General features: G+C 39.9%; 2 protein-coding genes across 2 annotated transcripts; both read right to left on the reverse strand.

The window, feature by feature from the left end:
* Positions 1-351: 351 nt before the first annotated feature.
* LOC146636135 (uncharacterized) lies at positions 352-5,719 on the reverse strand. Its single transcript, XM_085349464.1, has 8 exons — positions 5,470-5,719; positions 4,551-4,684; positions 4,354-4,400; positions 3,804-3,957; positions 3,479-3,715; positions 3,157-3,381; positions 2,703-2,766; positions 352-1,630 (listed from the first exon to the last, which is right to left on the reverse strand). Exons 1-8 carry the CDS (start codon positions 5,645-5,647, stop codon positions 558-560), a joined length of 2,112 nt encoding a protein of 703 aa, XP_085205590.1. The 5' UTR covers positions 5,648-5,719; the 3' UTR covers positions 352-557.
* A 1,596-nt stretch (positions 5,720-7,315) lies between these two features.
* Positions 7,316-11,294, reverse strand: LOC146636136 (tripartite motif-containing protein 16-like). Its single transcript, XM_085349466.1, has 7 exons — positions 11,019-11,294; positions 9,503-9,877; positions 9,310-9,405; positions 8,809-9,042; positions 8,095-8,257; positions 7,937-7,996; positions 7,316-7,839 (listed from the first exon to the last, which is right to left on the reverse strand). Exons 1-7 carry the CDS (start codon positions 11,256-11,258, stop codon positions 7,316-7,318), a joined length of 1,692 nt encoding a protein of 563 aa, XP_085205592.1. The 5' UTR covers positions 11,259-11,294.
* Positions 11,295-12,677: the final 1,383 nt, after the last annotated feature.

Consider the following 12,677-nt stretch of genomic DNA (forward strand, 5'->3'; position numbering starts at 1 on the left):
TGTCAATCATATCACCAATATATCATACACATTTCAAGTAGTTCTATCAATATCAGATCGTTTACAATTAAGTAAAACTAGAGATTTGACAATATCAGAAAAAAACAGAAACAAAACCTAATTTCTTCAGTGGTTGTTGGAGTTTTTTAAGTCTGTGTTTCATGGTCATAAACAGTCTTGTCCTTTATATGGACAAGACAAAATAATGAGGCACCAGGGAGATCAAGCAACAACCTCACAAGCAAAACAAGCATACTGACAGACTTGGTGAGAATATTTTAAGCTCATCGTTTTACTTTTTAAGGACCACAAACCTATTGAACATAAATCTCTCATAAACACACCAAAGAATATGTTCCCACCACCAAATGGCAGTCAGGCAAAAAAAGTGTTAAGTGCTAAAGTGGCTAAACAACAAAACCCTCCTGTCTAACGGACTGGACTCCAAATTTTCTCTACCGCCTTCTAAATATTTAAACATTATATATAATGTACCAACATCAAGAGGTAATAAAATAATCAAATGTTCACATAAATATCTGATTATTATGAAACCCTTACATTAAGTGAGTGAGAGATTTTCCTTTTTCTTCTACAGCCTTATATGTTTTCTGTACAGCTTCTGAAAGTGACTCTGCATCCTTAGCGGCTTCATTTCCAATGACACCTCCCATTACTCCTCCTACTCCTACAGCTGCTGTCAAGCCTACTGCTCCAGCAACTACTAGTGCTTTTGGTTCGTGTGCAGCTGGCACTCGTGCTAATGTGGAAAGCTTTTTTGTGACATTCATCAGTTGTGGGTTCTTCACAGCTTTGATAGCAAATTCAGCCAATGTTACAACACCAAAAAAAGCACCGAGCAAAGCTCCTGTTGCAATCCCTGCCATTTGGATCAGAAACCTCTTAAACACATCAGATTTAGCCTGGTTTCTGATCTCTTCTGGGGTTTTATCTGGCATTGAGTGTCTAATGTGCTCTACCTGTTTCTGTATTGCCGTCTCCACATGTTGCAGCATTTTATTTGTGTAGTAACCTCCGTTTTTTTCCACCACCACTTTTTCTATTGTTTTCAGCAACTCCTCCACCTGGAACTGGTTGCTCCTGTAGTTGTTTGGCTGGTTGTTGTTCCAGTGTTTGTTATCAAAGACGTGACACCGACCATCACACTTTGACACCAGATCACTCAGATTTCTGTTCTGACTGACAAAATCTTCAATTTTCATCTTTTTCTTGAGCTGATCACCGTGAGTGAAAACAACTACAGCATATTTTAGAGCTTCTTCTGAGAAATACTGAACTATCTTAGTGATGACAGCCTGCTCGTGCTCTGTGAATTTGCCCACTTGAAGCACAATGAGAAAAGCATGAGGCCCAGGAGCACACTCTGTCATACAGCTCATTATCTCAGGCTTCAGATCTTCCTCAGACCTTCCTGTGTCAAAGAAACCAGGGGTGTCGATCAGAGTGATGCTTCTTCCACTGACTGTTTTGGTTTCTGCTTGGCATTTCATTGTCCCAGAGTTTGGAGAATGGTAGGTGGCAAAGAGCTCCTCTCCAAGAATGTTGTTACCCAAATCACTTTTCCCAGATCCAGTTTTTCCCAGCAGGACCAACCTCATCGTTGTTGACTCTAGAGGAGAACAGTCACTCTGTTAAGTACATTTGTTTCTTACTTTTGCTGCCTTTGAAATACTTTTTGGTCAGGGTTTCAGGTTTGAAACAGAATCAACAGTCAAAGTCAAACTTCTTTATATAGCACATGTAAAAACAACAACTGAGACCGAAGTGCTGCAAATTTAAAACAATCAAAAGATATAAAAGTAGGAAGATGTGATGCAATTTAAGAAAAAAAAACATTAATTTAGAAGATTTCAGGAAGAAATAAGGCAAATAAAAGTACAGTGCGTGCCAGTTAGTAACTGTGTTGTAGCGTTTTGGACCAGCTGCACTCGGCTAACTAATTACAGACTGAATCCTGAATAAAGACTATTACAAAAGTCTCTGAAATGGAAAAATGGCTTCACTTTTTTAAATAGCTGGAGATGAAAAAAAATAGTTTTGATTACAGCATTGATCTGTTTTATCAAGCGTTAGATTGATAAACAGATAGATAGTCAAAAATCACTCCTAAGTTCCTCGCAAAGGGTTTTTTTAATCAAGAGCCAAAGTCGTAGTGGTGACAGGGAGCAAACACAATAACCTCTCTTTTCTGTTCCTTTTAATTAAGAAAGTTTAAAGCCATCCATGCGTTAACATCCTCCAAACAATCTAGTAGAACCTTTGGAGGACTCACTGATTTATGTTTCAGTGGCAGGTAAAGTTTTTTTGTCTACATAACAGTCAAATGTGATGCCATGTTTTTTTTTTTTTGTTTGTTTGTTTTTAGGTTGAGCCCATAGGGAGCATGTAAATTCAAAAAAAGGGCTGGGCCAAGAATGGACCCCTGGGGGACCCCACAAGAAAGTGAGGTTTATGAGGGTGATATTCCCTGATCTGACAGAAAAGCTTCAGTTGGACAGGTAAGATTTAAACTTTTCCAACTGAATGTTTTTTATATTCCACATCAGATGTTGTAATTTCCTGTTGATGTTTTATTATGGTCTCTTTTTTAAAAGATTTTTTTTAACAAAAAGAATCAAATTATTATTTATGTCTAAAAAGCACTGTCTGGATTCTTATCTGTGGATATTTTCTACACCTACCTTGATCTTGGTCTTTATTTTGAACATCTTCAGTGAATTGTTTATTTTGGACAGAGCCAAATGTCTGCAAAGACAACAAATTTCCAGCATTAGTAATGATTCCTGTATATACTGTATATATTGCAGAGGAAACAATAGCTGATTGGTTAATGATTGTGTATACAGTATGCTGATTGGTTAATGATTGTGTATACAGTATGTTTCCAAGTTAAAGTCAAATCAGGTTTGTGAAGCCTCCTGAAGCCTTGCTGCTTTGAAAAATAAAATATGAAGGATAAACCAAATAGTGGGGTCAGATGAGACTGTTCCTGGCGACTGATATAGGAAAATGAGCTTTTCCAATTGTGAGATATTTGATTATTATATTCTGAGTTTAAGATAAGGAATGGTGGCATTCTTTAACTCTCAGCATTTGTCAGTAGTTGATTTTTAGGGAAAAAAATATTTCCATTACCTTGAGTGTCTCCGCGTCATCAAAGTGAATGACGATGCGGATCAGGAATGGTGTGATGCCTGTTCGCTCCTGTTCAAATATGTGCATTTCCTCTGTTAACACCCTCTTCACTTCACTGTCAGGAAATTTCAGAGCAATCCCAGCACCAATGACGGGAAGAGAGACAGATGTGAATCCTTTTGTCTCACAGGAAGATAGGATCTTTCTGATGCCCATTCGAAGAACCTATAGTAGGTAAAAGTACTGGATTATGGCAAATGACTCCATTAAAAGTGTCCTCACAAACAGGCAGTATAATAAAATCCCTCCTTTACTATCTCACCTGGACTGGCACGCCGTCTGGGTCACCGTCCCAACGAACAAGATTGAGGAAGAAGACTGCATTACATTGAAGTCCAGGTAAGCCCTCCAGCAGTACTGAGTCACCAGGCATTGTTTCATCTTCTGCTTCCTTTATAAACCTTGTGGTCAGCTGGCGTCCAGCTACTGCAAATAAAGCATTTCCAACACGGGTAGAGTGAGGATTATGGCCAACCATAGGAGACACCAAAGCATCCACCTAGGACAAGAGCAGGAGATTTGGTGGGTTTAGAAAATGTGTTTTATTGTGAGTTGTGATTTATCTTAATTACAGCAACATTTCTCACCTGTTGGCTCTCGATCGATCCCTGAATAACCTCCATGAGGACTCTGCCTCCAGGAGCTCTGGCAGTGGCTCCTCTTGCTGTATCTTCATCAGGTGCATCTATCCCTTGAAGAAGCCTGTCACATGGTTCCTGTATGGCCCTCACCGCCTCCACTCTGTTATCAAACAGGATGACTTGGCTCAGACTTTAACCTCTAACACTACCAAAGTCCTTCACAGCAGCAAGAGTTACTTCAGACTCTTCCCAGACTCATCTGTGTACACTTTCACCTCACAGTCTGAGGAGAGCTGCTGGACTGAACCAAAGCTTCAACCTTGTAAGGGTTTAACTCATAATGGCAAAAGTAGCCACCAAAGAAAGCGTCTACCTCAGCTTTCCAATCACTAACTTGATCTGCAGCACCAGGTTGAGCTCGCCTCCTGACTAAAACTCTCCCCTCCTCACAGTAAAGATCAGCAGAGCAGGCTAAACAGGCAAGCATGTTCTCAAGTTCTTGCTGAGCATGTGGACATATAGGTAACTAAGATAATTATTAACATGTAGTTCATACCCGTCATCGCTTGGTAGAAGAGATGAGGCAGGAATGTGCTCAGGAGTCTGTGATTGGGAAGACATGCAAATGAGAACAGCTATCAATTTGTAGCAAACCCCTGCTTACATTAATATTATAATAAAATGGACAATGTTCATTTCATATGGATGCATAAAACTATTAAAAATCTAGATAAACAAAAACATGAAATTTACCTCTGCTGGATTGGAAGTGGGGGTCATGAAGTGAGAGGAGGTAGAATTTTGCAGACTTTCTCGGACAGTGAACACCAAACGACAATCTTCAATCTCCAAAACATGCTTTGATCTCTGAAGGACTCTCTGCTGATCTGTTGACAGATATCTCAAATTACAGACTGAATTTATTATATAACTTTAACTCTTTCTTTTTGTTTTCTTTGCCCTTTTTTGTTCTTTTTTCCTCCTCTTTTCACCCACTGCCAGTTTGGTAGAAACTATAATTCAGTGGTCAAATCAAAATCAAATCAAATTTGTTGTCACACCACATTACTGGTGCACTGGTACAGCACATGTGAGTGAAATTCTTGTGTGCAAGCTTCACAAGCTACCAAGTCAGAACATATGAAGTATGTCCAACACAATATATTGCTAACTTCTGCTTTATAGCCTTTGCAACTCATTTCACTTTATCTACTAAAACACATTCAAACAGCAAATTCAATAAAAAAAAAAAACTGTATTTGCAATAATATCGTCATCTCATAGTAGCTCTCTCCCTCTAAACAGCCCACTCACAGAGGAAAGAGCTCAAATGTGACGGTGGGAAATCAGAGTTTCCCAAATTCCCTGAACTCAGCATTGAGGCAGCTGCTGATCACCGAAAACGAAACTTAACGTTGCGTAACAAGTTTCGGTTTCCAGACTAACGTTTGGTTTACGTTTCCTTTCTCACTACTCCCACCCACAGCTGTACTTCAACGGTGAAAATGTAATATTTCTTAAACAGCTGAAACCTTTCTGTTAGAAATGATAATAATAATAAATAAGATATTTCGTGCATAAATAAATCTATTTATTATATATATATATAAAATATATATTTTAATAATAAATATAGAATATTTAGATATGTTAAAAGGCATGATAAACTTACCTTTTTTATTTTGGAAAACCACGCTGTAGACGTTTGCGTCCACTCTCGTCAGTTGTCCGCAATCTCCTCCGCCTGATTTGCGACGATTACGGAAATAATTTTGTAATCTCGTCAGATGTTCTTTTTTAAGACTCTCGCACTCAAAGAAAACCGGGTGCTGGTAAAGATCAGCCATCATCCCGCTGTAACCGAACCAAACATAAGCAGCGATTTGTAAGAGCTCAGCACTCTCGGATCGGAGTAAAGGAGTGATGATCCTGCATGGCTTCCTCCGACAATCGTGTTTGTGCGTCACATGACCAAACAACAGCGCACGCCCAATGATGAATTTACAACAGTGATAACTCCTTTTTAGTAACTCAGTCTACAAGACGTTAGAAAGCTCACAGTAAACATCTTAAAACGAGTTTCTCTTCCAAGTCTTGTTTTTTTTTTTTTTTAAATAAATGCCCCCGCCTCTGTAATTAGTGATTTTGCTTATGAACACTTTGGAATACTGATTGTTCACAAGAGCCATTACCAATATTAGACTAACAGCAGGCTACTAAAAAGACACGGACAGAGGTAAACGTGGCAGGTTTTACATAATAACATGGCACATGTCAAAATAGATTACACTGCAGATGTCAACATGTTTGAAAAACAATAATGGTCTCGCTTTATAAAAAAAAAACAACAACTATATTTTCAATACATGTGACTTTGAGTTCAATTCAAATCTAGCCTTGGGACATGTCTTTGTACTCATGTACTAGGCGTACTCCTGCCTTTGTCAGTAGAAGATTATACATTGCTGAAAAGTGACGTGTGATTTTTTTATGACTTATATCTTTGCTTATTTTGACCGACTAGTCAAGAGGATTAACAACAGGCGTTGCATAAAAGAAGTGACCTGCTTTGAAAGTATCTTGCAATGACTGTTTGCACCTACATGGTAACCAATACAGTTCTTTTTGGACTCTTAAAATATCTAACTGCTTTTTACACTTACTGACAGCCTCGAGACCAGATCTCTTTTGAAGAAGACATTTTTAATATAACATGACACTTTACTTGGGAGTATATGAAGTCACTTTGTCAAAACTGCAGCTTCTAACTTGTGATAGGAACATACTTTGGCTCAAAAAGACTGGATATCATTAATGAGAGACACATTTGACAGATCATGGACAAACAAGTCATTCACAACAGTTTAAATATTGGCAATCATTTTTATTTATTGATTTATTTTTAGCACAACCTCAGATAAACAGGAAAGGAATCCTATGAAAGCAGTCTAAAAACAGTTAAATTAAAAATACAGGACCATTAATTTGGCAAACCTTTGAGAAATGAGTGCAGTACCTTTGCAAAAGTGTCACAAAAGCCACACTAACCTTTATCCTGCTTTCCCATCTTCTAGACTTTGGTCATAGTTCAATACAGCATCAATGTAGCTATAGCTGACTGCAAAGCTGACTTCATCTGAACCCATTCATCATTAGTACAATAAGCCCTGTGCGCAGTATGTTGTCAACTTTATTCCCCCCCCCCAGAAATTAAAGAAGTAAAATGGAAAGAAAACAATGAAGTACATGCAAGTGAAAAAGTCCATTTAAACTCAATTTAAAAAAAACAAACAAAAAACAAAAAAAACAAACACCTGTTAAGAATAGATTAGAGTGAAAAATCTTACAATTTCAATGTCCTATGTCACAGTGGAGCACCTGGGTCACCTTTCAACAGCCAAACAGTGCGAGTCATTCAGCAAATAAGTGTCAAGTTCAATGTGCTCACAGGTTTCTTCACTGCTTATTTTAGGTCTTGAAAGACATTAGTCAACATGGTAGAGGTGAAAAAGTTGGCATCACAACTTCACTTCTGCATAACAGCCAGAGCTTCCTTCCTTCAGCCCAAGGCCAGGATAGAGAGGCTGAGTGAATACTGTGCACACTTTGTGAAGCAGAGTCATGATGTCAGAGATGCTGTAAAACGACAGAGTACCTGACCTGTAATCCAGGTACACGCCAATCTGAGAGGTACGAGGACCTGACACCGCCTTGGTTACTGAGTCATGTCTGAAAGTATATCCGTTTGCAGAGCACTCCAAACTCCAGGACTTGTCATTCTTCCCAAATTCTGAGTCGAATGATGTCCGGCTGATGTTTTTGTAAGACACTGCCACTGACCAGGCGCCACCACTCCAACTGACCTCCCAATAGCACCGCCCTGTTAAACCCTCTCTGCACAGCACCTGCTTCACACCTCCAAACCTGTCCGAGTGAGATAAATGAAAACGCTCATAGCAGCCACTCGTCACTCGTTTAGATTCTTGTGAAATGACAAAGCATTTGTTGACCGAGTTGGGATCCAGTGTTAGAGGACAGTGATCTGATAGACAAGCAAACCAGGAATATCATCAGCCTTCTAGTATTTATTAAGTGATTACTTCATTTATATAATGATCTGCCTTAACAGTTTTACTTACAGCGCAATAACTCTCCCCTGGTCTTTGGCACAGGTGGCAGCACAACATCTGTAACAGACACTAACAGGGAAAAGAAATATATATAAAAATAGAAAACAGAGGAACTGTATTCAACTATTTAATATTTCCTTCAGGCACCTTTACATATATATGCGCACCTGTGGCAGAGATCTCAGGCCATGTGGTCTGCTGAAGGTTTTTCATGTCATCTGCCAGGTCAGACACATAGTCAGTCACCGCTTCCATTGAACGTTTAGGACGAATAACAGTGCCTCTTGGCAGGTCTGGCGATTCACATGAGATTGAGAGAGACTGGAAGATCTAGAGGAAAAATGACAAGTCAGAACAGAAAAAGCATATTAACTGCATGTTACATGGAACATTCTGTCTCAATTCATTAAAACAAAATTCCAGGGGAAAGACACTTCCTAATGGGAAGTTTCATGTCCCTGCTGCCAAGGTGAGAGTGTTTTTAGAAGTCTTTCTAGCATTGTGCTCCGGGAGTTTTAACTGAAAACTACTTGATCTAGGTCCTTCAAATCTGGGGTGGGGGAGTCTCCTGTACTATGGCTCTGCAAATTAACAGATTTGGAGGCCTGCAGAAACTGCCATGTTGCAGATAGGAACCTGACATGTTTATCTTTCCGTATATAAAGGCGCACAATATTCCCAAAGTCCAAATCAGGCAGCTGGTTTCACAGATAATATAGCCAAAATATGGAAACATGGGTGTAATATTCTCTAGCACATTTTACTAATACTTGTGTCTTGCAGCTATAGATGCTTGATTGATTCTGAATTGAAATAATAAAATGTGTACGAGGTGAAAATTATAAAAAGAAAGACTGGTTGGTCTAGAACACAACTTTTACCTGAATGAAATGAATATGGTCAGCTGTGTGAGAAACCTGCTCCACATCAGCATCTCTTCTCCTCAGCTTGGCTATCTCCTCCTTCAGCTGCATCTGCAGATCTTCTGCCTCAGCTATTGCAGTTTTCCTCCGAGCTTCAATCAACTCCTTCATTAAAGCACGTCGTTTTTGGATGGAGGAGATCAGCTTGTCAAAGAGCCTGTCATTGGACTTCACAGCAGTCTGACACCAAATCTGTTTATATATAATGTATAAAGAAGGTTCAATTTACAATAGATGCACAACATAGAAAGTTTTCTAGATTCACTTTGTTCCTGGCAAAAACATATGAACATAAAATAAATTCAAAACAAACGTAGCAGGTGTACACCAAAATGCAGGAATACGTGTTGCAATTACAGACAGTCATGTTATCAGCTCTCACTGCCAGATGTCAGAACCTGTACAAAAGACACTGCTGTGGTCAGAGCAGAAACATGTTTTCCAGTCTTATTTCCACACCTCGAAGTCCTTCACAGCTTGGACCAGCTCATTCAGCTCCTCTTGTCTTTCCTGGAATCTCCGCTTGACTGCACTCTGGATCTCACCAAGTTTTACCTGTAAGAAGCAACCACCAATGTGTCATTGTGAATATTTCAGTCACAGGAGTCAAATTCAACCACTCTCCAGATTTACATTGGCTTTTTGTCTCTACCTGCTCCGCAGCTCTTTCTGCTGCAGCTGACACTGTTGAGTGGCGCCTGTGATCGTCCAAGGTGCACAAATAGCAGATACACCTTCGATCAGTCTTACAGTAAACCTCCATCAGCTTGTTGTGCTTCGCACATATTTTTTCCTTAAGTGGCACTGTAGCAGACACCAGCTGGTGAAGCTTCAGCACAGGAAAACTGTGGTGAGGCTCAAGATGAGCAGGACAGTACGATGCCAAGCAGGTCAGGCAAGACATGCTGGCTTTGTTTCTTTTGGTCCCACAACAGAAATCACAGGCAATGTCTGTTGGTCCTGCAGGAGCAAGAGAAGAAGCTGGACGGGCCTGTTGGGTTACTGTCCTCTTCAGCTTCTCTACAACCTACAGTGATCAAATAAAAGCGGTCAAAGGTTTTGCACGACAAACAGAATCGAAACTATAGAAAAATGTGTTATTTATTTTAAGACAGCACTATCATTTAGATAGTGCTGTCTTTGCTTAGGCTGCTGCCCCCGCGACCCGGCCCCGGACAAAGCGGATGAAGATGGATGGATGGACTATCATTTAGAAAGCATGTGCTATGATGATAATATAATTCATTTAAGTATTTTAGGGGTAACAAGAGCAGACAATGCAAACACCCACAAGAAAATCTAATGACATGCCAAAGAAAATATAAAATTATGATTACTGGACACTTTATGAGGTGCATCTGTTCATCTGCTTGTTTCAACACAAATATCTAATCAACTAAACACATGGCAGCAACTCGCTGCGTTTAGGCATGTAGACATGGTCAAGATCACCTGCTGAACTTCAAACTGAGCAGATGATCTGCAACAGCCACTTCCACAGCAAAGAACACAACTCAGGCCAGAATTCACACACGCTCACCAAAATTAGACTACTGAAGAAGATTGTCGCTGGTTCTGAAGAACACATTTCTCCTGCAACTTTGGCATGAACAATATAAGAGCATGGATCCATCCTGCTTTGCATCAGTTCCGGTTTGTGTTAGAATGCTGTAGAGGCGATATCCTCTAGCACACTTTGCCTCCCCCAGTCCAAACACCACAGTCTACCAAAGTATTGTTGCCTACCATGTCCATCCTTTTATGACCGCAGCATGTCATCTACTGATGGCTACTTCCAGCAGGCTAACACACCATCTCAAAGCTCAAATCATCTCAAACGGTTTCTTAAACATAACAATGAGTTCACTGTACTCACTTATACCAGCTGCCCTTCCTGACTCAACCCAAAGGGATGTGTCTCAGACTAGAATCAAACCAAGCAAACCACCACACCATTAATGAAAATCTGTTTATAAATGTTGTAAATGAAAACAAACTAGAAATTGGATAATGATAATATCAGAAAGAATAATTTAGAAAAAGAAAAATATTTCTCATTAAGTATTTCTCTGAGCTCCGAGTATCTGAACTTTAGTTAACTTGCTACGTTTTATTGTCATTTTATTTATTTTTATTTATTTTCAAAAGCAGCACCGTGGATGCATCACCTCAGCCAGCATGTTGTTCCTCCCGAGGACAGGCCTTGGGCTGAAGGCCTCCCTACACTGAGGACAGCTGTACGTTCCCTTCTCCTTTTCCTGGTCCCAGCATCCCTCGATACAGCTTCTGCAGTAAGTGTGTCCACACTGGATGGTGACAGGATCTTTGAGCAGGTCCAGACATACCGAGCAGTAAAACTGATTCGGCTCCAACTCGACGCCACACTGCGGCTGCCACTTCTCTGCCATTTGGATGAAACCCACGTGAAGAACACTTCTCGTTTTCTCTGAAAAAGCGGAGGTTTAAAATCTTAGCGTTTCCGATTCATCATTACTGTACAATTTATATACTGTGGGAGTTACGAACTAGCAGATGCCACCGATAAACTGCAGATTACGAAAACTTGTACAGAAAATAAAAATACCAGGCTCGGCAATAGACCACGTGAACTGGACGGACACTCAACATTTAACAAGGAGACAAATTGGGTTGCAGAACCAGTCACATATTTTTTTTTCCCCTGGTGGCCCTAAGCCTCTTCAGTACATGCTCTACTAATACACTGTCTGTAATATGGGACCCACCAAATCAAAAGCGCAGTCCATTGACAGGAACCGCAAATAGTCGCACCTTATCTAAGAAACACTGTAATCAATTCACCTGTGAGCCAAGCGCGGCAAACAATCCGGGGTCTCAACACTGATTGGTGCTACGTGTCATGCGTAACAAGGGTGGAGGTGGCGCAGCAGCATCAGACCACAAAGAAGTTGGTCCGCAAAGCTGGGCGTGCTAACCAAAACAAAAGTCGATACAGACGTATTAAAACGCTCTTCTTCTTCTTCAGTCGAGTTTAACGGCAGCTTGTATCCAAAACTGTTGCATTACTGCCATCTTATTAAAACACTCCTCCGAAGTGCGGGGCTAAATACCCAGGTCACGTGACTACGACTAAACGAGGTAATGGGTACCTGCTGCTTCGACGCATGCCAGAGACATTTGGGGTGGTCTCCGCAATTGTTTAATTATTTATTTGATACTACCGCTTCTATTTATTACACATGCTCGAAAGAAAACACCATCTCTCTCATTATTATTTTTGCTGTGGATTGTAAAGAGCCTTAAAAACAGCTGGAAATCTGTGTGGTTATGTCATCAAACACGCAGACTTTTCTCTGTATGTTTTACTTTATAAATTGATTTATTGTGAGCAACACGAATGTTGCTGAAGCACATTGATCACCACAGTCACATCCTGCTGTCTGCAACGGTCTCAATACCTTCTCTCTTGTTTGTGCAGGGATTTCTCCAAAACGTGCTGATCATAAGTATTGTGCAGGGATTGTCTCTGTCACTGTTTCACAGAAATCTTTCAAACTTCTACTATATTTACAAAAACAAACAAAAAACAAGGTTATTTAGTTTAATTGTAACATTTAATGATTAGTGTCTACATTTTTTACAAAAAATAAAATAAAACTGCGGAATAACACGTATATGTCAAACAGCTAACATAACATCAAAACATTTAATAAAAATGACTTGACACAAAATCTGTTCAGACGAACAACAAGTAGATCACACGTCCTTTGCTGCCTGTTGAGATGAGCCATCTCAGTAAATTCAATCAAGAGTTGAAGAGTTTTCTTAAGTAGAAATGTTGTTTCTCA

Source organism: Diplotaxodon limnothrissa, linkage group LG3 (genome assembly GCF_057381915.1).
Source record: "Diplotaxodon limnothrissa isolate DT_005_m linkage group LG3, D_limnothrissa_male_GT1.1, whole genome shotgun sequence".
NCBI classification, from domain to species: domain Eukaryota; kingdom Metazoa; phylum Chordata; class Actinopteri; order Cichliformes; family Cichlidae; genus Diplotaxodon; species Diplotaxodon limnothrissa.